Source organism: Anoplopoma fimbria, chromosome 13 (genome assembly GCF_027596085.1).
Source record: "Anoplopoma fimbria isolate UVic2021 breed Golden Eagle Sablefish chromosome 13, Afim_UVic_2022, whole genome shotgun sequence".
Taxonomy (NCBI): Eukaryota; Metazoa; Chordata; class Actinopteri; order Perciformes; family Anoplopomatidae; genus Anoplopoma; species Anoplopoma fimbria.
The window spans coordinates 10,433,712-10,459,939 of NC_072461.1; the positions used below are offsets into that span (position 1 = coordinate 10,433,712).

Below are 26,228 nucleotides of genomic sequence, written 5' to 3' on the forward strand. Positions count from 1 at the left end.
AGTGGAGGCTGTCGCTCACACCGGACCAAACGCAGCGGCGGCACCGACCGAGCGCCATTCCCCAACTTGTGGCTCCTAACAGTTGAATTAGCAGCTAGCAAACAAAAGGCAGTGACGCGATGTGTCCGAGAGTTTGGCGCTCCGTCTCTTGACCGAATTTAAGCGGACCGTCGGTGTTTCTTCTGCCGGAGTTTGAGCTCCTGTGAACGGAGGTACGTCAATAAATTGAACCCATTTGTGAGTAACGTTAGCTGATGACTCTTTCCCAACATGTCTGTTTCTCACGACGTGATAAGTTTGCTAACACGTCGACCCTGGTCGAGTGGTGAAATGTAGCCCTGTAAAAGAGCCTGACTGCGGCTAAATAGGTCAACACTAAACTGAGTTAAATTCATTCAAAACATTGAGCAAAAATGCACAAATGTTTCTAAAGCTAGACTGTCGTGTTTTTTTTATTATTGAATGTCCAATAGTGCAGCAACAGCCGTTGATCTGTGACAATAAAGCTAGCATACTTACTCAAACTGCAATAAGTCCTCTCCCCTCGGTTTGGTCGTGCTTTGCTTTGGCTCACTGTGAAGTCTATTATGATTATGAATATATAATTATAAATGTAATGCGACTGCACAAGAAACTTCTTTCTTATTAGCGTTAAGGTCTTGCTGTTGTGTCCAGTTTATGAAGTGGCCACTGATGGAGAGCAGATCTGAACCCTGCAGCACTGAAGCCCAATCAATCTCCTACTTTAACACACACACACACACACACACACACACACACACACACACACACACACACAGATGTAGTAAGGTACGCACTGCCTTCAAATCAGATTGGGGGCAGATTTGGTTTTCTGGTCTTGACACAAGGTAGAAAAGCATCATTAAAATCATTATTCACACGCTGGAGATCAAAAGAGGATCCTGTCTCCATCTGTGGAGGCAGTGGCACAGATGAGTTTTTTTTTTTTTTTTTTTTTTTTTAATCTCTTCGGGATCAGGGGAGAGAGGCAGAATAACAAAAAAAAAAAAAAAGAAGTCATGAGGAGTCACGTGGGGCTACACTGATGGGACTTTTATTGTTTCTCTCTCTAGATGTCTGTTTTAATGTCCACCTTTGCCCGCAGTGGCTGGGAGCTGGAGATGAAGCTGAGCAGGAGGAGAGTGCCTCTGTATGTGAGTATGTGCTCCAAGTTTGCAGTCAGGTTTGAGATCAGCTCTCCAACTCATCTCAAAGACTTGGTTATCCCTTTGGAAAAATCTCTGCCAATTCAATTTGCAATGCAGTGAGAGATCAGCATCGTCATTTATTATATATATATATATATATATATATATATATATATATATATATTATTTATGAGTTTTTTGTACTCATGACAAATGATAAGTGATAATGCATCTATTTTTTTTATGAGATTTGGCACCATGATGACAGGAGACTGATGTTTTGGGCTTTGATCAAACAGGGACTTTAATGGCCTTTGAATGAAATATCTCAAGGTTTCGATGTTGTATTATTTGAACAATGAATCATAGTTTCATAGGGGGGGAGATATCCATCATCACAACAGCGACAAAAGCAGCCTGGCATTTGTTTGTATTAACTAGCGAATCAGTAACACTGATTCATTCCTAGTGATGTTTTTTTGTATTTTTACTTACTCAGTGTTGGAATTGAATTAGTATTTGCGATCGGTTTGATTTGTGATGTCGCCAGTTGTGTTAAAGCGTTGAATGGATATGCCGTCAAGGAGGTTAAGCAAACAAACAAGTCAGGACTGCGATCAAATATTTCTTTATTGGATCCACTTCAACTGTTTATCAATGTAGGCAAACATTAATGAGAGCTAATGCTTCTCTGAAGATCAAAAGGGGCTCATACTGCATTCAGTCAATTGGATCCTTTCTACATTTGTATGTATGTATTCAATGCTGTTTTCCTTTTAGTCAAGGTTACTTAAAGGTTACCAAACGTTTTTGTGAATGCCCATGTAATGAAACACTATACTCATCAGAACTCTAATAAATAATGTAAATTAATGAAGCCATGCTAGCAACTCTGCGAAATGCTAACAGCGGCGAGCCAAAATGGTCTCAATGGCAATGCTAACATTCTTAGCAGGTTAGCATGCTAACGTTTGCCAATTGGCCCTAAACATAAAGTACATCTGGATAAAATGGTTATTAGTTCGCAGGTATTTGTAAAAACCAACAAAACTAAATTGTATTCATGTTGTGGTCAACATCTGGTCAATACAGATGTGCGGAGTCTCAATGAAAGAAGAGGAAAAGCTGTGTTGAAATGACTCAATTTTAAAAGTAGCGTTTAGCTTAAAAAAAGCTGAGCAGTGTTTTTCACAATGCTTGTCCACAGCCATGCTAGCAACTGGGAGGCTTGGAGCAAAAATGCTAACAGCGGCGTGCTAAGATTCTTACAGTGACAATGCTAACATTAGTAGCCTGTTAGCATGGTCAACTTCTGCTCAATCACAAACAGTCTCAATGAGGGCACAGGGGAAGCTGTGTAGACATTTTAGAACTTGTGTTAAACCTGATGCGTCCTCTGTCAAAGAATATGTGACAAGAAAGAAAATGATCAACAAACCTGTAGGTGGGATTAGGTGATAGATAGACTCTCATGAGAAAAAGAAATAACTTTAAAAAAAAAAGAAATTCACTCTTAGACCATCCAACACCAATGAGGCAAATTTGTAATTTGTGATTCTGGGCTATACAAAATAAACTGAATTGAATTGAATAGATAGACTCTCATGAGAAAAAGAAATAAATTCACTCTAAATTATTCATTGTATTTCAAGTCTTAGGGTTTTACATTTTCTGTCTCTTCTTCTCCTGCCTCAGTGGTTTGACTGCCTCGCTGTGTCTTATGGCTGCATTGCTGTCCGGTCTATTGAGTCCACTGTAGTTTGACAAATTTACATCTTCTACAATATATTTCATCCCCTGCAACTGGTTGATGTTGGTCAAAAGCGGCAACTCAAAAAAAACAAAAAAACAGGCTAGAGGCCCTGGAAGATGATCTTTTAGTTTTAACTATTATTATTATCATTCTGAGGGAGTGAAACTAAAAGTGCATGTTTAGTCTCCATATTTAAATTGTAAACCTGACTCCAAACCTGACTTCAAAGTTCCCTTGGACTGCTACGCATTGCAGCCATTTATCCACAGTATGGGCATTGGGCCCAGAAATGTTTAAAGCGGCACCAATCAATATTTCTGCGATAATTTACTTTTTGTAGTGTAAAAGGGGTTGCTTGTTGTTACTCAAAGATAATTATTATACCCTAAATTGAGCGTCCTCAGCTCTACAACGCTTGTAAGCCACTTTCAGCTAGTTGTTTCAGTGTTATGGCTGCAGCTTTAAAGGCCGAAAAACCTGGTCCAAGTTCCTTCCTTCCGCACTCCAGTCCAGTTGGTGTTGTGGGCAACTCCAGCTGGTTTGCCAAGAAGAAAAAGATAACAAAGTGGATGCGTGCTTTGATGAGAGGTTGATAGAGAGGAGATTGGGACACTACTCACATTTAAAAAATTTGCCTTTGAAGGAACACAAAGAGAGCCAAATGGCGTTTAACTCTTGGCAGACATGTTACATTACATTACATTACATTACAGTCATTTAGCAGACGCTTTTATCCAAAGCGACTTACAGGAAGTTATGATGTTATGATGCATTGCTGCTGCCAAATGGAATAGAGAGTGAGTGAGTGCAATAGGAGGTACAGTTTTTGAGACAGCCCTTCAGCTCTCTCATTGATTTTCACCGCTGTATGTCTTAAGCAAAAACACAAATGTGGGGACTTTTAAAATGTCCTCAGTAATTTTTGGACTTTATCCACACAAATGACACATCTACATTTTAGGGATGCCCAAAATTCAGGTAGTAGTTCCTGTGTTTTATCACCAGTTATGCCCAACAGTGACTCATCGCTTTCAGGCCCGGCATTCAGAAACACACAGGTGGTTCTCATCAGCTGATTAGACCTCAATCAGTTTTTCTCTCTGTCTGTGAATAGTGTACGGATGTTAAGCTATTTTTGATCATTTAGGACTCCTCTCTCCTATTTTAAACTGTTGATTGATTGAAAAATTCAACCGTTTCAGGTTTGTGTGTGTGTCTGTGAATGTACCTGTCTGTGCGTTATCACCAGTAACAGCCAACAATGACACTTTCAGACACAGAAACACACAGCTGATTGGGATTGGCTGATTAATGCTCAATCACGTTTCTACTTGTTTCTGGATGGTGCATCACTTTTAAGATCTTTTTTTGGGGCTTCTCTCTGTACTTTTTTATTTTTAGGTGTATAACTAGTTATAGTTATAGGTTATAAGTGCGTGTGCGCACACACACACACACACACACACACACACACACACACACACACACACACACACACACACACACACACACACACACACAAATATCTATATTTATCTTATTTATTCATTCATTCATTTTTCGTAGCCACTTATCCTGTTAAGGGTCGTGGGGGGCTGGAGCCGATCCCAGCTGTCATTGGGCGAAGGCAGGGTTCACCTGGACAGTTCGCCAGTCTATCACAGAGCTGACACATATAGACAGACACGCCTCCCATTCACGCTCACATCCACACCTACAGGCAATATAGAGTCTTCAATTAACCTCAGCTGCATGTCTTTGGGATGTGGGAGGAAGCTGGAGAACCCGGAGAGAACCCACGCTGACATGGGGAGAACATGCAAACTCCACACAGAAGGCCGTCTAGCCCGGGTACCAAACCTAGGCCCCTCTTGCTGTGAGGTGACAGTGCTAGCCACCACACCACCGTGCAGCCCTATCTTAATTATGTGTGTGTTAAACTTTTTTTTAAATCATAGGTTATGATTGCAATGATATTCAATCCTTTTTAAAATGTATTTAAACAGTCCATCTCAACTTTACAGTTTAGCTTCCAGCTTTTTCAGCAATGTCTTTAATGTTTTGGCTTCTTTAGCCTATGCATTTCAAATACAGAGTTGAGAGGAGCAACAGCTCCTCCTACATTTTAAGATTATTTAACATTATGTATCAGCATCTTCCTTGAAGCCTCGTGCCGCTCATAGCAAAGCAGGTATTTAAAAAAAAAAAAATTCTAGATGATTATGTTTTCCGATTTTTGTGAAAATAAGATGAATAAATAAAAATATACAAAAAAGGAAATTACACAATACATAAAAAACATAAAAACATAAATAAATAAAAAACTCAGCTACTGGATTAGCTCATGTATCAAATTACTTCAAATTGCACCCAGCCCTAGATAAAAAACTGACCTAGAAACAGCTCAACATGGGCCTCTTAAGTGAGGCTGTCACATAACATGCAGTCAAAGTTTTTTAAAGGCTACTAATCAGCACATATCATTGTGACTGCTCTGCCCGATTTCACCTTCTTCTGCCTCAGATCAGAAGTCCAAAGTGTTCTGACCTGTTGGGATCAGAGCAGGTCTTTGCAGTAGACACTAAGACATTCCTGTTTTTATTGAGGGTGAATGTTTTATTGTGCCCTCCTGAGGCATGCTGTTAGGGGATTTGGTGTACTTTTGGAAATGTAGAACACTCGATCAGAATAGAGTCCTAATCTAAAATGAGCATGCGTCTTCAGGAATAGATAAATGTTTCTGCCTAGCATCATAGTGTTTTCTCTCTCTCACTCTTCTTTATCTCAGGGCCAGGCGAAGGTATTCGCACTGCTGGAGGGTTTAGACTCTGTGCCAGAGTACTCCGAGGTCTACGTTGTTCTGGAAGGATCCACTCTGGTCCATGTCACCAAGGCTCAGAGTGACGTCATGCTCTGCTTTATAGTGCCTGGTATGTTCATATGTGTGTGCCTGTGTGTTGCGTACTGTATTGCTGTGTTACTATTAAAAAGGGACTTTTTTTTTTTCAAACATTAAACTGCACATGCTGACAACCCCAGGTTTTGCAATCCTGTCTGTGATAGACTCAGGAACATTATATCACTATTTTAATCTCCCCCCCTGACACACACACACACACACACACACACACACACACACACACACACACACACACACACACACACACACACACACACACACACACACACACACACACACACACACACACACACACATTCATACACTGTCTGTAACTTGAGGTCTGGAAAGGCACAGAATCTTATCAGCTTCCTCTCAGGAGGGAAACGGCTCCATAAACAATACGTCAACATTACTGAGCCTCTGTGTAGGTTGACACAGACAACAGGCAGTCCTGCAGGCTTGAGCAATCTCTACAACAGAGGAACTATTAAAAGCATGGCTCCTTCTCCTTTAACCACACTCAATGGTTTTCTGAGGCACTTTCCAAGACTGAAATATAAAAGGCATATTTTAAATACCTTTTGCATTTTTAGCGTTTTAACTACAAATTCTGTGTAATGTTAATTATTTTCATCATCAAAAACCATGTGTGTTTTTTGATAGATTTCTTTGCACCATTGATTTCAGCTTATTTTATTGCATTGAATTGAACCTGTTTGAGAGAATAATTTTGCCTGCTGTATTTCTGGGTTTTTTTGCAGGTGAAGGCAGCTTAAATCAATGAATTTATCATAGAATAACGACATAAATCTACCCTGAATAAAGTCCGTTTTTTTTTGTGTTTTAAGGACACAACCTGGCTGAGGTGGTCTCTGTCCAGGCCTACCTGTGCTCTGAAACCACACCTGTCACCTGGGTGGGCGGGGCTTCACTGGAGTATGTCCAAGATGACGCTCAGGTAAGGACGATATACAAATACGATCCCATACATTTCACGTATGTCTGTGAAACAATGTGGTAAAAATGACACATATACGTTCAAATACACAGATTCATCATGCTGTGCAAAGAAAAGACAATGGGTGTAATTTTGAAAATTGAAAATAAGAAATATCACCAGTTGCACAGCAGTAGTTTTGACTTGGTATCTGTTTTTTATTTTTATTTTCATTGCACACCAGCAGTTATCACGGACTGTATCTTATTCATGACCGCTTCGTTCTCAGGACCTCGCAGAACACCTGGTAATCCACGGGCATTGCCTGAGCTCCGCGGATCACAAGGAGCTGAGCAGCCTCTTCAACCTGGGCCAGGAGAGCTCTCGCTGGGCAATGGATCGCCGCGTGGCCCTGGCCATGGCCAATCTGGATATCCCCCGAAGCTGGAACGTGCTTGGGAGCCACGGAGGAGACGGTGAGAACGGGATTATTCTATCACGCTGAAACGGGCTCTCCTGCACAGATGTGTTGATCAAAAGCACATTGTGTTATTTTTTATTATACAACAATATCGGTGAACATTTTTGGAATTTGATGAGGAAGGTTTAGGAAGCTTTGTATTTGCAAGAAATTGCTTGAAAGGGCCGACACAGGGAGGGAAGATAGGTGAACTCTTCACCCCCCACCATCATTCCCATTTTCCATCTTTACTGGGCTGAAATCGGAAGTGAGCACGGTCACGTGTGCTTCTGTTGAATTCATCAAAGCCAATTAAGCAGCATGTAATGTGGTTAATAGAGCCTTTCCTTCTGGAAGTAGCCCTAGGCACAGCTCCATAAATCTGAGGGCATGTGTGCGTGTGTGTGTGTGTGTGTGTGTGTGTGTTTACGAGATGCCACCATCTGTTTCTATGATCCGAGTGTTTGTGTATGACCACCTACACAAATGACAAACTGGATTTAGCATTAACATAGTTAAGGCAGTCTGTTTTATCGCAGCGTCTCCTTCTAAATGTCTGCAGTTAATTTGATAACGCCGCCTATGACATCACTGCTGCTGCTGTATGCGACCAAATTATACATTTTTAGTCAATACATTTCCTTTGTTGTGTACCGTTTCCTTATAGTATGTTCTGCATTTTCAAAGGAACTGGAAAAACTGGAGATACTTAACCCCATTCTGTCAAAAAAAACTTTATTGGAGCTTGGAATCATGGTGTTCTCTGTGGAGTGCATCCATGAAAAATTTAGCATTCAAATTTTTATTAAGGCTGGCAAAGTTCTATTTTGTGATGTCTTTATAGCTCAACAAAGCCTGCGCCCTGATGCAGAATATTCTCGGATAAAGAGAGAAATGGAATTTTGAAGAACCAAAGCCTTTCAGACCTGTAAAGCTGCGTTTGGTTTCACCGGTTGCTGTTTGTTTGTGTACTATAAAGCACGGGTTCTCAATCTTTTGTAACTTAAGGCCCTTTTCTGATTTTATAAATATAAACAAAAATTCAGATAAATTCAGATAAATGAGAAAAAACTGAAACATGTGAAAAAGGAGAACAGACAAGCGGTGAATATATTGTTGCCACTGTCAGCTGCAATGACCAAGCACATTAAGATAAGACATCAACCAGCTTTTAAATTACCAAAAGAACATTTTAAAAAACATAATCTAACCGTCTGACAGTACCTCTGCGACCCACTAGATGGCGCTCTGAGGTTGACCAGTGGGTCCCAGCCCAGAGATTGAAAACAGCTGAAAGGGGCTTTTTCTACCTGTCATCCTGATGTGTGTGAACACTCGCCCACCATAATACAAAAGGCAAACATTAATATAATCTTTAAATAAGTAAAATAAAACTGTTTCAGTTTAGTTTGTATTTGAAAGATCCCACGTAAATCCCACACAACCGCAATGTGTAAATATGCCCTTATTTTATGACACACAGAAATAGCTCCTTTGTGGCAAACATCTATTGTGATGTATGTTTTTGATGAGTGTTTAAACCAGCTGTTGATTGTATTTCATATTTGAGGCTACAGTTTGTGCTGTTGACAAGTAATACCCATTAAAAGTCCATCAGTCAGTGTAGACCGTGTAAATAGTGTTTCTCTTTACTAGTCTGTTTTCTCTGGGATTTTTTTCTCTCTTCCTCTTGCCACATTTTGTGCACTGTTAGTGACTGACGCACAATCGATTCAGACCGCATCCCTCTGGCCTCTTTGTTCCTCTGTAAGTTGCCTTGAAAACGGTGGCTGGCAGACACTGCATATTGCCATTCAGGTAATGTGACTCACTGCAGTCTGCGACTAATTGTTGTCCAAGTCTGAATGTCTGGTTAACCAGTCACAAAACGCTGCAATGTTAAAGGGTGAGGGTGAAAGGAGCGGTGGTTAAGGTAGACACACACTTTCAATAGAGGAAGAAGTATTATAAGCTTCACTAAATTGTTATAGACTGCTATTATGCAGTATTGTAAGCTGCTTCTATTACTTTGTCCATCCAGTGGAAGCTGCTCTCATGAGGATCTGTCTATTTTTCTTGATCCGGCTGAAATGTTCTGTTTTCTTTCCCTTTATAATAATAATAATATGCTTAACCTAGAGAAATGTTCAGAGCTTAATATACATGAAGATAATGGTCAATTAATGCCCCATTTGAGATGCAACTGCACATTTTCCAAGCTTACCAGTTGCTTGAATGTAGCTGATTTGATGCAGACCAATTACCTGGATACAGATCTTGCAGGACTGCATCAAGTGTCAAGCACAGCAATAAGAAGCTGTCTCCACTTTGTCGCAAGTCTTTAACTGCCTTAAAGTGGGTCAGTGGAGCAGAGAGATCCAGCGTGGTGCGAGAGAAGAAATCAATCATTGACATTTAGGTTAATTATCACTAGGAAGTGGTTATCAAGACGACATTCTTGACGTGATAGTTTCCTCCTATTTATCTCACGTTTCACCCACTCTCTTTTTACCCTGAATCTCACCTCCCCCTTCCATTCAGCAGCTGTCTTACATCCCACTGCATACTTTTTTTTCCTTCATCTCTGCAGTTGCATTTTTTCACGTTATTATATTTCTCCCCTCGTCTCCAGAGCCCACTCTCAGGGAGTCTCCCCTCCACCTGGCTGTGCGGTGGGGTCTGTGTCGGCTGGCAGAGCTACTGCTTTGTCAGCCGGGGGGTCTGATGGCTGTCAGTCTGCCAAACGAAGAGGGAGTCACACCGCTGCAGCTGGCACGGACGGCGGCCAACACCGAGCTCCTGGAGCTTCTCACACAGTAAGATTCAGAATCACTGTCTCGCTGTGTGCAGTGCAGAGTTTCCCCATACACGCGCAGTGATGGAAGGCTTTCCTTCAGATGTAGATACAACCCCATCTATCCATTAGTTATAACTGCATATGCTTTTAAGAGGGTCGTAGTGGGCTGGAGCCGATCCCAGCTGGGTACACATTGGGCAGGGCGCCAGTCAATCACAGAGCTGACGCATAGAGAGAACATGCAAACTCCACACATTGCATTCTTTAGATCTCTGGAATACTGTTAATATACTCGTTGAAGTACATTTTATGAACACATTTAACACCTGTTAGTATTAGCTGTCAAACTCTGTGTTGAGCCCAATCAGTCAGGCTCAATGTGGATCCATAAATCTTGAGCAAACCATTATAGGGCTGTTTATGTGGCCTGAAAAACAAGAAGACTGCCATCTGCGCTAAGTGACGGTGCTTTCAGAGATTTGTATATATATTTGAATGGCTTGAAAAGTCTCTCTATCGCTTTGGTGGGGATTAAACTAACGCACTTGTTGTGCTACAGCCCACCCAACCCTTTAGCCACGCCTCCAGCAGGTCTGTCCCAGGTGTGGGCGGACCGGTCCCGCTTGCTGAGGTTCTGCCACGATACGGGGAACCTGACTCTGACTGTCCGACAGAACCTGCGGTGGAGCTCAGAGGTGAGCCGGCACGCTGACATCCTTCTTCTCAGGGACCGGCTCAGGGATGAGGACTTCCTCAGAGAGGTGAGTTTGATTTATCGGTGTTTACTGGTGCCAATGGGGGTACTGTAAGTTTACACAGGATTAAAACAGACCACTGTCAATCATGATCAGATGTGCAAATATACTTGCAATTGAAATAGCACATTTACATAAACAATTCTGCTAGTAATGTTTCATTAGAATAAAGCCAGTTAGGTAAGCATGGAGTCAAAATCTGTACATTTGACACAGTACATCAGCATCTTCTTACTTAAACATGGCCTTTCCTCCCACAGATCAAAGCTCTAAGGAGGGAACGCGTGGAGACCATCTTAGGGAAGGAAGAGCTGGTGGATGATCCCACAGAAAACGGTATCATACATACATTCCTAATCTGTTCGAGAGGCCTAGTTAAACTAAACCTTCCATTGTTCTCTTTTCCGTATGTTACAGTGGTCTACTTTTTTGGGGGTTCTGTTGGTTTGAGGCTCGATTTTGTGTAAATTGACTGCCCTGCTGTGGTGTTTTGAGGTATTGCAAGTCTAAAATCAATAAGGTAGGGAAAAGAGAAAATCAAAGTCAAAGATTGTTGTGGAGGAATCAGGCTGTTGCAAAAAAACATAAAATAGAATTCTGGTATCCTATGTGAATATGATTCACAGTTTAGAGCAAAGGATGTGAACGGGATGGAGTGGACACAGTATAAATGTTGCCGTCTTGAGCAGGAGTCCCTTGAAAATAAGATTTTAAATTTAAAAATATCAAAACTCATGAGGGGGCACTATTTCCTCCTTATGAGTTTTGAGAACTTCAATAATCACACCAGTGTTCAAATCAGGTAAACATATTTTCATTAGTTACTACAGACCCATCAGTATCCTTCAGGCATTATTAAAAATTGCAGAACAGATGATATCACATTTGACTGCTACTTCCATCTTAATAAAAAACATAACTTCTCTCAAACTGCAAATTGTTTTCTTATGGAAAATATTAAGGCTAAATTTGGACAAGGGATGTGTGGTTAATCAAACTATCAATTTTTCAGACCTTACAGACAAAAAACTATGTGTTTGTATGGACCATACAACCTGACAATGGTTGATAATTATGTTGATGTACCTCAAGGTTCAGCTCTGGGACCTCTGTTATTTAGTTTGTATATTAGTGACTTACCTGAAGTGTGTCTGCCTTCTGTAACCTGTCAGCTTTATGCTGGTGATAGCTCATATATCTACATGAAAAAAACAAGAAGCATCTGAGAACTATCAGCTTCAAGGGTCAATATCTTAAATTGGTTAACAAACTCATGTTTACACCTCAATGTCTGCAAAACTATTGTATGATGTCTTAAAAATATTGTATGTATCTTGAAGACGATCAATAGTGTGTGAGCTTAAATATATGGGCATAATAATAGATAGATAAGAAAGTTACACTCAACACAAAAGTTATATAAAAAGTAGTGAACAGAATTCAGTTCAAATTTGCAAATTTGAGACATTCTAGGAACAATCTTACTACCGAGGCCTCAAAGTTGTACATCAGCGCTATTATATTCTCACACATGAATTGCTGTCTAACCAGCTGGCCTAAGACAGGTAGGACAACTTTTGTGAAAATAACTCAGCACTTTATAAGCAGGCTTTAAAAACATTGGATAATACAGATACAAATGTAGCCTGTATGGCTAAATCTGGCTCATTTACACGATGGACTCAACTGCTCATGTTAATAACTGTGCATTGTCAACAAAGGTAACCATTAATTAAATCTTTGGGTCTGGGCATATTTTATTATTTTTTTTTTTTATTAACACATTTTTGACATATTACAGATGAACGCTTAATCAAAACAATATAAACAAATACCCATCAATAGCAAAATAATAATCATGAATTACAGCCTTATCCATAAGTACTTTCTGTGATAATGTTTTTATTTCTGTTTTTGTTTCAGTAAACTTTCATGTATATATTTGTTGAGAGAAGCAATAAGAATGTTAATTAAAAAATTCAAGTTAGTTACAGGACGATATTTGGAAGGTCACAGTATCTTTTACAGGGTTGTGTCCCTTTACCCTCCGTCTCTGAGCAACATCAGAGCCAGCTGGCATCACTGAATTAGACTTGAGTGAATGCATTTAACCGTATCACACTGAGACACAGAAAAACCTTTGTAAGATTAAGGTTGTCTTTTCCTGTACTTTAAATCGTCTCCTTTCTCAGCGTTTGCTGTTGGATTCTCCTACCGTTCCCCTCCCAACATGAACACCCTTTATGGGTCGCTGCCACTTCCCTCTCCTACATTTATATGCCTTTTATATATTTTTAACGTGACCCCAGGCTTCGCATCAACCCACCCAAACACTCATTCCTGCTTTGTTTCTGGTGAGAAACCATACACCGTGTCCTTTGATCTGGAATGTATGTGGTAGTTAAGTGTAAAGAAAGGAGATCAAGGACGCACGGTAAAGATCACCCCAGGTTATGTTAAAAAACAAAATCAAATAAAAAAATTGGACTTTACATGGTTCATACATCATTAAAAACTGACAAACATCTGTGCTTACTTGAGCCTCTTTTGAAGTTTAATGGCTGCTGTGTCTGAGGATTTTCTTTTTTTTTCTTTCTTTCAGCACTGTATTCTGATATCAATGGAGCTGCTGTCGAGGAAATTGTGAGTATTTGCAACAAGGGCAGTAGTGGATTTCTCTTAATGTCTCAAATATGAACACCAGTCATCTTTCCTACCCAAAGTGTGTGCACTTAAACTATTCTGCAACAACAGAAATAAAAATCCTGGATATTTAATTTCAAATTTGAAAACTCTCTCAAAGCTCCATTCAATCTCTGTGAACATCTGCATCAGCCAGTGTCACTGCCCTGCCCCTCAGTGCTCTGCGTTGTTTCACGCTCATTGTAAAGGTGTTGGAGTTGGCACCTTGCACCCGCCGCTGAATTGCTCAACTTTGTGAGCAGTCAAGTGTGTTTCTGGAGGTGTGTGCACATGATTCTGGTCATCCAATAGGACCTGTTTTATGCGATACAGATGGCTACCTTGCCCTCTCACACACCTTGTCTTCAGCCAGACACTTGTGTTTTTGTACTCGGGTCCACTCTAGTTCTTTGCGGTATGCTTGTTAGCCTGATGACTGATGTCTCACTGTGGAAATGTGCGCGCTATTTTCGGTTAATTAAGGTTCTCTGTTTCTTCAGGACTGCGAGGAGCCGCGGATGTTTTGCCTGAACGAAGAGGACGAGGAGGAGGACGACCCATCGCAGTTTGACTCTGGTAAAGATCTCTTTTTATTTTTAGAGGGTTTTTAAATAGGAGAGAGGTCGCGTTCTCAGAGGCCTGTTTTTAGAAATGGTTATTATTTTAGAACTTGCGGTGCCTGAAGCTGTAGATCACTGATCGTTGTTATTTTAGGTGGCATTATATTCATAGGAAGTTATCCAAGTGGCCTCTAATCATTAAGCCAGTCCAACTGCAGGAAGCATTTACTTTCCTGAGCAGAACTTGGAACCCGAGTCTCGACCATCCCAGAGGACTACAAGATCACATTTCAGCTTCTCTTGCCCACCCCCCACCCCTCTCTGGAGTCTTTGGTGTTGTGTCACTCTGTGTTTCCAGTGATTGTGGCGTTAAGTAGCAATCCTATTAATGCAACATGCAGTGAACAATACCCGAGTCATCCTATTCCTGCCAGCAGTGACAGAAATGACTCCTAACTGCGGCCCAAAGGTGGCTTCACTCTGATCCTGCTTGTGCACGGGGAAAGGGAAGGATTGAAGAGTGGGAACATCCTGCGGGTTAATAATTGGCTTGCAGGGCCGCAGAGCAGACCGATGCTTCGGCGTAAGAATGCTGCGGTCACTAGCAGCAGAGGCTTCAGGCTTTTATATCACTTGGCACTGGACATCTGTAATCTGAACTTCCTGCGGCTGGTGTTGTTTTCCACGCTGTACGGTTTAGCCATTTTGCACTCTGTGTGTATGTGTGTGTGTGTGTGTGTGTTTGTTGGCTGGTTAAAGATTTTTCACATTTTCTGGTCTTTGAAGACCGCTTATGCTTCTGACCTTAACCGGTCCCCTTCAAAGGTTTTTTGTGGCTCAGATGAATAATGTTTCCCCTTAATGCCATGTTTAAAAAAAATATATAGCCCTGACTCAGAATGATTCAGGTTTTATTCATGTAAGTCTTCCGGGATTACAATGCTTATTTTGACCCTGGAGGAATTTCAACTCATCATTAGACATTCCCAAGCTGTCGGGCATAACGAGTGATTGGCAGGTTCTTATTTATATATTTTTTCTAACAAAGAAGTGAAGCATGTAGTGCGATTCCAGTTCCTGTTTTTATCACTGAGCTTATGCGTCATCGGATAGACAGACGGAGCTTCTGTAGCCAGAGCTTCAGCAAGGGATGAGGAATTTCGAGCTTAGCTGTCATGCCCCCCTCACCCCACACTGTCGTCTCGATGTCAGCTCTTTCCTCTCTCCAATTCAAATGACATGACCGTGATTACATACAGTAGAGCCGCAGCAGGTTGCACCCGCTTTTCAAAGTCAGTGTAATAGTTCCTTTTAGGAGTCAAAGACAAGTTCCTCTCTCTTTCTCTTCCATCCTTCCCACACCTCTGCCTTCCTAATGCCCCCAGAATTCAAATACCCCACCAAAAAAAAAAACACACACACACACACACACACACACACACACAACACACACACACACACACACACACACACACACACACACACACACACACTTACCTCCAGACTCATGCAACCCCTGGGTCCCATCCTCCCCAGGTCAGCATTTTTTATGTGAGTTTAGTGAACAAACAGCAAAGGCCACTTCATCCCCGAAGAGCTCTGCACTCCACGGCTGAAAGAAAGGAGGGATGTCGAATCCTGTGTGGTTTCTCAATGTTTGTGTGCACTTGTGTGTTTGAGAGGGAGAATGCGGTGGGGAAGAGTGCTCTGAAGGGTCAAGGGGGGTATAGGGGAAAAAAAAAAAAAAAGAAAAGGGGGGTTGTTTGTGGCTGAATGGGGGTTGCCAGGGCTTTGCTGAATGCAGTTTTCCAGCAGCTTGTAGAGATCCCCAGGGACGGGAGAGTGGAGTGGAGGTGTGTGTGTGTGTGTGTGTGTGTGTGTGTGTGTGTGTGTGTGTGTGTGTGTGTGTGTGTGTGTGTGTGTGTGTGTGTGTGTGTGTGTGTGTGTGTGTGTGTGTGTGTGTGTGTGTGTGTGTGATAGAGGGATAAGAAAGAGAGAAAGGGATTTATGATATGGATAGTTTGGCCGCGTGACAACAGACAGCGAGCGCAACGCCAGGAACGCTAACAAGAGTCTCCGACCCCGGCCGAGGGATCTAATAGGAGAACGGAAAAAAGGGATTAAAACCTCACACAGACCCCACAAAGGCAGCATTAATGTTCACCAGTACAGTGCCAACACCCCCGCCCCATCCAAGAACACACACCCTCACACAGCAACTACTTTCTATAGTCTCACTGTACCTATGCCCCCCCCAATATATTCTGCCTACAAACCCCCCCCTTTACTCTCCCTTTCTTTTTTTAATCACATTCCTTCATTTATGTGCATTTGTAAAAAAAAAAAAAAAAAAAAAAAGCCACGTTTGGCATATTTCCAAGCTGCCATTGTCTGTTTCGTCTCTTAAAACTCTGTCACTTTTACCACCTCTAGCCAAAACAACTTACTGCCGTCCTTTGCTGCTGCTGCTGCAAATGGAGCACTGTACTCCTAAGCAAGTTGGCAAGAGGAGTAAAAGGGGGAGAGAACAGTAAAAAAAAAAACACCGTGGAAGAAGAAAACAGCAGCGGCTCTCACTGCTGTCTCCATGGTGAGGCTGCTGACCTGGCACACCGCTCCGCTCCCCCACCACCACCACCACCACCACCACCAGCACCACCACGCACCACCCCCCCTCAGCTTTGGCTTTGACATGCTGAAACATACAGAGAGAGAGAAAGAGAGAGAGAGAGAGACGGGGAGAATGGTGCTCTCTTCAGACGTGGCATCGGGCAGATTTGGACTGTGTGTGCAGTGGCATATCTCCGAGGCAATCATGAACTTGCGGGGGGTTAATGATTTTCCTCCCCCTGTTCCGAGACTCACCTCCGCTAAGCTGTCTGCTCTCCTGTTTGTCTTCGCCGCAGACTCTGAAGTCACTCCCATGTTTGACTTGCTCTCTCTCTCTCTTCTGTTCTCTCTCCCTCCCTCCTTCACTCACTCTTTCCGGCAGTCAATATACTCCTCCCCCTTGCTCCTGTCAGCATGTGTTGATCTGCCTCCCTCTCTCCCCCCTCTGTGCTGTGTGTGGTAGATGGGTGACAGAGAGAAAGACTTAAGAGACCCTAAAGGTTCGGCACAGATTTAAAGAGAGCAGTCAGAGAAGACAGGAAAAAGAAAGTGGTGGACAGAGAGAAAAACTGCAAGAAAAGACAGAGTTCGGAGCCCCGGATCTGTCGGACAGTTGGTGCAGAGTTGTCGAGGGGGAAGGGGAGGATTTTAGGGGGAGGGGTGGCTTGGGGTGGGGGGGGAGACAGAGGGGAACATGCTGGCTCACTCCTGAAGTGTCAGAGTGTCTACAGCGGGGCTCTGGAAAAAGGAGAGTGAGCGCAGGAGCTCGACTGCAGTCTGTTGAGCCGCCGGGAAATGGATATAAACTGATTTGCTGCTCACTTATTTATCAAACTCCTCGAGCCTGGTTGGATGAGGATTCCCTTGAAGGTAGCAAATCATGGATTCTGACTCGGACTCTCCTTTCAACTACTCCTGGCCCTCTTTTCCCAAGATGAGGATGCGCAAGAAAACGGGCAAAAAAGGTAACCCTGATGTTTTTTCCATCATGTCACACTGGCAGTCATCTCTGGGTCAACTTTGAAGTTGACAGGGTCAATTCTTAATCTCTCAGACGGTCAAATACAGTCACAATACAGTTAAAATGCGAGCAAAGTGTTCCTGATATGTATGACAGACGTTCCACGAGTGTGGTTTAATGTCAGAAAGAATGTTCCAAGTCTGTTCAGTTTCCCTTTTTCCTCAGTTGCATCTGTTTTCTCGAAGCATCACGTTACAGATGGCAAATGGAAGACTTTGCCACAAACGCTCTCACAGTGGAACAATACAGTTAAATTTAGACTGTTCCCATTACACATTGGTACTCACAGGCCTGGGCTGCAGCCCTGAGTCAGTCAATTGGAGTGGGTTGTTTGCCGGTGATGTAACCTGATATGTGACAGTATGTTGGGGAATGTCAGACGTCCACTCCAAGCCGACCGAGCGCTTTAGGGGGCCTTTGACGTCCACAGTCCTCACTGTTGTGTGTGTGTGTCGAATGGACCATAAAGTGCACAAGGGGAGGCCCCCAATGCTCAATGTGTGCCTATGCTTAGGCACCTGCTGTTGATAATCATGATTAGCATTGTGTCACTGAAGTGCCACATATGAGAAACTTTACCAAAGTCAAGTTAATCCCGATGCTTGAGCTTGGAACCCAAGCTTGTCGCTCCGTCGTTAGTCATGGGAGCGCTGAGGTGGATGCTTAAAATAGTGCCAAATTAAACCCACAATGGTTAAACAGTTCATCGCTTGCGTGCAAGTGATTGTTGGGAAGAGAGAGGGAGATAAAGAGAGGAAGATCCAGTTACTGCCATTTGTGTGTCATGGCTCAACTCCAGCGGCCTCTCTTCACCGTAAACCTCTGCCAGATTATCCGTAGTATTGCTTCTTAATTGTGATCGACACGCTGCCTGTCTGTTCAGGCTTCAGCTGAAGAGTAGAGATAGCAGCACTGTATAAACTTTTGGTAATATATTGTGGATCTGGAACTGGTCAGAGGTCAAACAGCTCTGGTGTTACAATGCACCTGCGAAGTGAAATGTGATTTCAGGTGTGCGGAAGCCGAGAGTTTATTTCTTCACTCTTGAGTTTACCTCTTATGGATCTCTTGGTGCAGGGTGACGCGCTGAACCGTAAACACGACGGGGAGCGCGCAGTGTGATGCTTGAACCGGGACGTTTGACCACAGGTGTCATGTCTCAAAGAGTGGGTTTGTGGACTCTGGTGGACAATTGTTTGAACGATTTGAAACGGCCCCTCCATCGAAATAATTAGCTCTCGCCTCTTATAAGGTAATAACACTCTTTGTTTTGATTCCTTTAGGCTTTGCTTGTTATTTCACTCTGCACCCAATTTCTCCCAGCTCTCTCTGGAGTGACAGTTGTTTGGTGCGGTGCTCAAAAAGCAACTTACGTCATACAAAGTATAAAAAAAACTTTTATACTCCATAATAAACAAGCCTAGGTGTTTAAGGGATTAACAATAAGGATTCTCTGTTTGTCTTGAACATTTTGTTTTGCCATTTTCAGCACACCGGTGGCCTCCGAAAGAGAGTCAAACCTTTAGAAAAGAGCCCTTGTGACAGCCCCCCGCCTCCCCCACTCTCCATCCTGCCTCCCTCCATCTCCCTCTCCCGTGGGGTGTGCACGGGGTTGAAGGGTCACTCTCTGTGTTTAACTGCCCTGGTCTGGAAACCTGGCACTGACTGCCGCCTTTGTCTGGGTGTCCGTAAAGCTCCGGCTCTCCTTTTTACTCTCCAGGCGCTGCTACTGTATAGGGTTGGCTCTCACTCAGGGACATGCTCCGAATATCACATCGCTCGTCGAATGTACCGTCTGTTGAGTGAAACGCTATAGAAACAGCCCCACGCGCTGCTCGGCATTCCCCAAAACCCTCTCTCTGAAAATGGCAAACTGCAAACTGCAGACGTCGATCAGCATCTCCCCCCTGCGAGAAAGATGGATTTTGTGCTGCTCTAACTTGTTAGAAATATGAGCTCCCCGTTCCTCTGTCATTCCCCCCAGTTAACTAATGTTAAACACAAATCGCGGCGCCTGACAGCAATGTTCACTGAGCCGATGTTTATGGGTCAGAGAGGTGTGTGCGAGCGATCGGGGCCCCCTGTGGCAGCCAGCTGTGGCTTTGGACCCGGCCCAGAACCTTGACTATTAGGCCCTACCGTCAAGTTCCTTAAGTGGGTTTATGGGAAACGGTATCTGCTTTCAAACAGCGGTTTGACCCTCGTCCAGACCCCGTCTCTGGATTCTTGCATAGCAGACGGTCTAACGTGACTTTGGTCGGAGGTGGCCTGTTATGCAGGATGCAGGTTCATGTACAGTGTAATGTTTGCATTAAGAGGATCCAGAAGAACAGCAACGTATGCTACTTTTATGTTCTGGGAGATATGATGCACATACTCCATGACTTTAGAATTGATGTGGGACGGGCTCCTGCGGTGCTTCATCTTGAGTCTTTGCATTTGTTGCGGATGGAGCCGGACTCATCTGGTGTCCTCATCAATGTCTGTTTGCCTCTTAGATTTATTGCACTCACCGCCTGCAGGAAGCACAGCCAATTGTTGCTCTGATTTACTCTCTGCTACAAATGCTGCAGCTCTGCGACGCTGGCAGCTTGGAAACGACAGCTAAACAGTGGGTTTGCCATCGGTTTGATATCTGCTCGATGAGTTTAGGTGGAAAGACCGGTGCCAAAGACATGTTTTTTTGCACTGCTGGCATTGTTTCAGGACACGGCTTGGCCAGTGTTAGGTGAGACTGTCATTGGGAACATAATATTATAACTGAGCTAATGAGGCTGTCTCCTCTGGTTGGTGTGCCAGGCACTGCACGGTTACTACCTCTTGCTAATGTGGTTAGAAGTTTTTTTTTTCCAGTGAACGCTTTGCACCAAATTCCTTGTAATTTGGTGATGCAGTTTTCTGTCTCCTGTTCATCACCAGCCAGGTATGAAACTATTAAAGTTGGTGTGAGGTCCTCAGAATCAAGGAGCAGGGGCTTCTTTTTAGACAAGATATGTGTTTTGTGCAAATGTTCAACAATCATACTGCGAGAAATTCAGCTCTGAAGAGACAGAGACACATTTCTCCACTGATACAATAGTAGCAGTAACAAATTAGGTGTAAAAAAAGAGATTTTGACAGCGTTCAAAATCATCCTTTCTCTTATAACTATACAGGTTTCAGATGTAACACACGTCTTGACCTTGAAAAGATCAGTTATCAAAACAACTGCACTTCGAGGTCCATTTAGCAGCTGTTCTGGAGCTTTCCATCATATCACATAGCTTTCCCAGTTAACTTTACGTCCTCAATCGCTTTTACCGTTTTGACCTCGGAAACATCTGTGCTGTTCTGGACCTCTTCATTTTATCACATGACCACCAAACCATCGTTTTCAGTAGTTGATGGTTCCAGATAAAAACAAATTTTCAGTTGAACCTTTGCACTTGATATGCAACGTTGAGCATCATGAGCATTCAATTTGGCAAATTACAGACAACATATGTACATACACATACCCTATATAGTCAAGCCCACTAATTGCCCATTTTCAAAGTAAGGCTGTGTCGTCACTGCCAAGATGGCCTCCCACTTGCCTGTAGGTAACCTATGGGTGACGTCACAGAGACTACGTCCATATTTGATACAGTCTATGTATGTAATCCACAGACATGAAGTATATACTGTATACACCATCTGAATGGAATTGTGTGTTCATTTTGTTTTTATTCATGCTTTACATTGACATTTATACGTCCACAACTTTTTTCACTGTTTTATTTTTTGAAGTCGTGTTTCATTACATTGTGCAAAAGAGCTCCAACAGTGCTCGACTGTCTCATCAAAGGTTTTTGGTCGTAGTGGCTCACAACGCTCTGCTTCTTTTTTGTTTGTGCCTACCTGCTGGTTGTTTTTCTAACCTGGAATACTTTCCAAGAAATCGTGTTTGTGAAGAAGCTGTGTTTTGTACAGAGCAACCTCTCAGAGAAGGGGGGGCTGTGTGTGTGTGTGTGTGTGTGTGTGTGTGTGTGTGTGGGGGGGTGTGTGTGTGTGTGTGTGTGTGTGTGTGTGTGTGTGTGTGTGTGTGTGTGTGTGTGTGTGTGTGTGTGTGTGTGTGTGTGTGTGTGTGTGTGTGTGTGTTTTGAGAGCAGTGAGTGTTTAACAGCAGCACCAGGCCTCTGCGCACAGGGACTCTACTGTGTTGGAAGGGGTTTCCTCTCAATGCCACTGTGTGCTCACCGGGAGTTGTTTCCAGTCAGCTGGCGTATCGAGGGCAGGGCGGGGAGAGCACGCCCACTGAAGCCACGCTCGCAGCTACGTGCACGCCCATTCACGTTTGTTTGTGTGTGTCCTGTATAGTCAGACACTGATAAGGGACTCTTGCTCCTAAACAATGTTGTGCGACGGCCCAGGACGTCTGCGTCACTTCCTGTGTTTGTGAGATGTTATTTGGTGTTGCTTTGGAAACCAAATGTAACATTGAATAATCTCCCTCCTTTTCTGTAGAGAAAAGCCAGTCCATAAGAGAGAGCCAGGCCGCGTCCCCGACTCTGGCTGCCGCTGCCAGACTGTCAGCGATGATACACGGCAAAGACAGAGTGTACGCTAACGCCATGCTGGTGGACCAGGTGAGTCGGGCTGACATTAGTGGTTCTTTCTAAGTAGGTTATACAGATTATAACATTAATTTAGAACAGACTTGGCTTATGTGATGTCAAATGTTCCAATTTTCTCTTCCAGGTGGACGACGCTGATATAAAATACCGTTCTCCAGAGGAGGAGGAGGTGAGCCCTGAGCCCCGTCTTGGCAGCCCATGCTGGGACTCCTTCTCCACGACTCCCCCTGCCTTGGGGAACTGTTCCCAGAACCGTCTCCCGTCCTCACCCCGCGGCAGGGAGAGGGGGATCCGAGAACCCCAAGGCCCAGAGAATGGCAAGGAGCCGTCCCCTCGCACGTCTCCCCCCTCTCCCTTCGCGTCCTCCCCGTCTTTTCCTTCCTCCCCCCTGGCTTCCGCCTTCCGCTTGTTCGAGGGAGCACAGAGGCGTCTGACACAACCGTGCCTGCCAGTTTCTCCTGCTTTGGACCACAGAGGACGCAGCTTGACCGAGGCGAGCCGGGGCCTGAGGTAGGATGCTATAACCGTTAATTATTAAAGCAAAAACAAATCAAAGGTAGAGCTATTCTATTTAATTGCAGAACCTTTAACGTGACTGCCTACTGACTTGGTTGAGATATTTCACATTAAAGTGAGAGAACAAACACGCTGCATTACAGCCAAGTACATTTTGGGGGGGGGATAATATAACCAGTGCGCCAGTTTAGTAACTTGTTGTGATCATCCTGTGACTAACACATACCAAGACAAGCAAGTAACATCCGTTACGGATTTCAGCAAAAGCATTTCTCGACATTTCGTGCAGTGATTGTAGTCGGTGAAGGTGCGGAAAGTGACAGGAAGCTCGGACACAATTGAGCTGTTTGTGTGTTGAGGTCGCTAACATTCTTCCCAGTTTCCTCAGAGCTGTTCCTCTCTGTTTGCACTGAGGCCGGCAAAATGCTACACAGTTTAAAACTTATACACTTGGTTGGCGACTTTATTGGGTACGCCTGTACAATCTAGTATAACCCAGTAAAAAAAGTTTTTTTGACTGAGGTGTAAATTCAAATGTATTTCTTGCAATGAGGTCATCGTTAGAGGTGTTTCATAGAGAGGTGTTTCTAATATTATGCTGTCTTAGAAACATCTCTTTCAATATAATGTAGTCCAGAACAACAGCACCACCAACTATGACCTCAACAATAAAACATATAATTAAATCCTTGAGTCCGTGGGGATTTCTAAGATCGAGATCGTCTGTGCTTATCTGTGCAAAATGATGTAAGTCAGCGTGGAAACACAGTCGGCGTTACCTTGTAGTGTTCCAACAAATGTGAATGTGTTATTGACAGGAATCAGTATGTTCCCAACTTTTGTGTGTGTGTGTGTGTGTGTGTGTGTGTGTGTGTGTGTGTGTGCTAATAGTCCTAGTCTCGAGTGTGACAGTGGAGAGGAAGACATCCTGGGACACACTTACCCCCGCTCGTCTGCGAAGAAGCAGTCCATCCTGCGATCCAGCTCAGGGGAGGAGAGGGACTCTTTCGACGCGTCTCCAGACTTTAACCGCACGCACTCTGACAGCACGGACACGCCCGCCAAGGTACACCCTCACTACAAACGCTTTAATTGTTTTTCTACAGGTGTGCGTGTGGAATCCCATGTGACCTGAGGCAGAACGCCTGCGAAACCTCCCCTCTTGGTTCTCTCCCTTTATTATTCCAAACAATTACTTTAAACTAGAGTGATTTAAACGTTTTTATTCTTACTGATTGCCTACTTCTATAAACTCATTAATTGGCTCGAGAGGTACTGAAGAGTGTGGCTTGTTACTTCAGCTGACAGATAAGCAGGTCACCTGTGTAGAGTCCGTTTCTACTGTGAGATGATGTATCATTCTTAGTTAGTGCATTTATAAGCACATGAAAACACCAATAACTCAAAACTGCAAATAAAAAATTAAAGCACACCCTAGCAGACACAACCTTACAGACAATCAGCAGTCAATAAGCCCAGACTGTCGACAGCTCAATAATGTGGACAAAAAAGTCAGATCAGTTGAGTTTCCTGCTCCTAGAATTGAACCTGTGAACTTCTGCTTACCGCTCTGCCTGATCTGTTTTCTTCTGCTGCGCTTCCTCGCCCAGAACCCGGAGGAAGCCGAGGTTCGCCTGCGCTCCTACTCCTATTCCTCCCCCAAAGCGAAGCCGTCGTGGCCTCTGCTGAACCGAGAAGCCACCATCACCGACCCAGCAGAAGGTGAGTAAACTTTGACCCCCTTTTTTGCCCTGTGACCTTTTCTGTTCCCCCCGGGAGCCAGCTGAACGGACACATGTGCCGCATTTCTTAAAAGATGGACTTAAAGGTGTCGTAAATTAACGGAACCTCTATGAAGTTTGTGTGTGTTTAGTGTCAGCTCTGCTTTGATGCGGCAACGCCGATCTTGCTCGAGCACACAGAATTAAGGCCAGGCTTTATCCCGTCTAGATGATGCGTTCAGCAGCGGTCGCTCTCTGCTCCAAGCTTTATCTCTCTCTAAATCCCTCTCTCGTCTCAACCAAGTTAGTAAGTACAAAAACAGCTTCAAACCGGTCGGCATTCCAGTTTGTCTTTCTGCTCTTTCTGGTGAACCGTGGGATAAACTGGTGATCATGAAGGGTTGCACAATTACAAGGCATATCTGGTATATCTAAACTCCCCCACTGTGATTTAAAAGTATACAAGATGGGAAATCTGAGGTTAAATTTCAGATTGAATCAGCCTCGTTTTTGGGAGAAACCAAATAACCTTACTGCACATTTTGCTTTTTAAACGATTCGCCCGAATATTGTTTTGATTTCACACAATTTTTGCAAAACAACGATGTTTCTCATTGTGGCCCAAATTGTGCAGCCCTTTATCTGTGGTGAGATTTTGTTCTTTGCACTCTCATTGTGCAATGCAACAACCACTGTCTTAGAGAGAAAAATAAAATATTCATTATTATTTTGAATTGCTAAAAGATCAAGAGCAGATTTTATTCAAAGCTTGACTTCCTTTGTTAAAAAAGTTAAAAAAAAAATGATATCCAAAGCTTTGGAAAAAATACAATCTACATAATTCTTAAAGATCTTCTGGAGGAGGAGTTGTTTCTACCCTGAGGCAACTGCTCAGTTTCCATTCTGGTGTATATTGTTTTGTTTCCCTCTTGGGTTTTGGTTTTCCATCTTTGGTGTAATCTGGTTCTCTAGGCAAAACTCTTATGCTGTGTTTGGTCTTTCTCTGTAGGGGGTTGCTGGATCCAGGCTCTTTTCTGATCGGGGCTGGTTTTTCTTTTACACGTTAAGGTGTATTTATGGCTTACTCATTTGCCTTTCCCTGTTATTTTTTTCTTTACAGAGCAGAGAGCATTCAGCCTGACTGAGAGTACCAGAGAAAAGAGGTAAAAATCAGTGCAGGAGCAACTCAGGAGCAACTCCCTCCTTTTTAAAAAAAAATTTTTTTGAGATCAAATGTGCCCACATATGCGTTTTTGATGTGTGTATCTCCAGTATTAAACCTGTGGTTGGGGTCTGAGTGTGCAGGATGTGACATACTTCCTGTTGCAAAGCAGAGGCCACAACATGCTCTGATTGCAACCTAAGAATAACCCTGAGTAAACATCAAAACTCTCCTGCACTCCAGACCTCGGATACATCATTGCTTTTTACTGAATTTGTACCGTAAACATGTTGTAAAATATGTTTATATTATAGATTTTTAACAAACACACTGAATTAATATTTGCTTTACAAGCTCACCCTATGACACATTTTGCCTCCTTTCGTTTTCATTTCATAAAATCCCACAATCCATCTTCATTTTGTAGTTAATTTCACCCCGCTGCCACTTACATGTGTTACACGCTCATCATTTTTGATTGATGATAACCATGCATCGCTTATTTGTGAGGAAACATTTAAGAAGATCACCTGAGGCAATTATCATATACCTTCATTGGATTATTGTATTAGAGATAGACGCGTCAAT

At 43.2% G+C, this 26,228-nt stretch overlaps 1 protein-coding gene across 1 annotated transcript in view; it reads left to right on the forward strand.

The window, feature by feature from the left end:
* Positions 1-7: 7 nt before the first annotated feature.
* LOC129101413 (rho guanine nucleotide exchange factor 28-like) overlaps positions 8-26,228 on the forward strand; it is a 40,437-nt gene continuing 14,216 nt past the window's right edge. Inside the window, exons 1-16 of the mRNA XM_054611226.1 lie at positions 8-212; positions 1,095-1,175; positions 5,711-5,852; positions 6,673-6,782; positions 7,051-7,237; positions 9,854-10,037; positions 10,578-10,779; positions 11,034-11,109; positions 13,376-13,416; positions 13,956-14,031; positions 22,132-22,253; positions 22,366-22,751; positions 23,649-23,823; positions 24,368-24,479; positions 24,708-24,785; positions 25,599-25,641. Of these exons, the coding sequence (XP_054467201.1) occupies positions 1,095-1,175; positions 5,711-5,852; positions 6,673-6,782; positions 7,051-7,237; positions 9,854-10,037; positions 10,578-10,779; positions 11,034-11,109; positions 13,376-13,416; positions 13,956-14,031; positions 22,132-22,253; positions 22,366-22,751; positions 23,649-23,823; positions 24,368-24,479; positions 24,708-24,785; positions 25,599-25,641 (2,015 nt within the window). The 5' untranslated portion in view covers positions 8-212. The remainder of the gene's footprint in view (positions 213-1,094; positions 1,176-5,710; positions 5,853-6,672; positions 6,783-7,050; positions 7,238-9,853; positions 10,038-10,577; positions 10,780-11,033; positions 11,110-13,375; positions 13,417-13,955; positions 14,032-22,131; positions 22,254-22,365; positions 22,752-23,648; positions 23,824-24,367; positions 24,480-24,707; positions 24,786-25,598; positions 25,642-26,228) is intronic.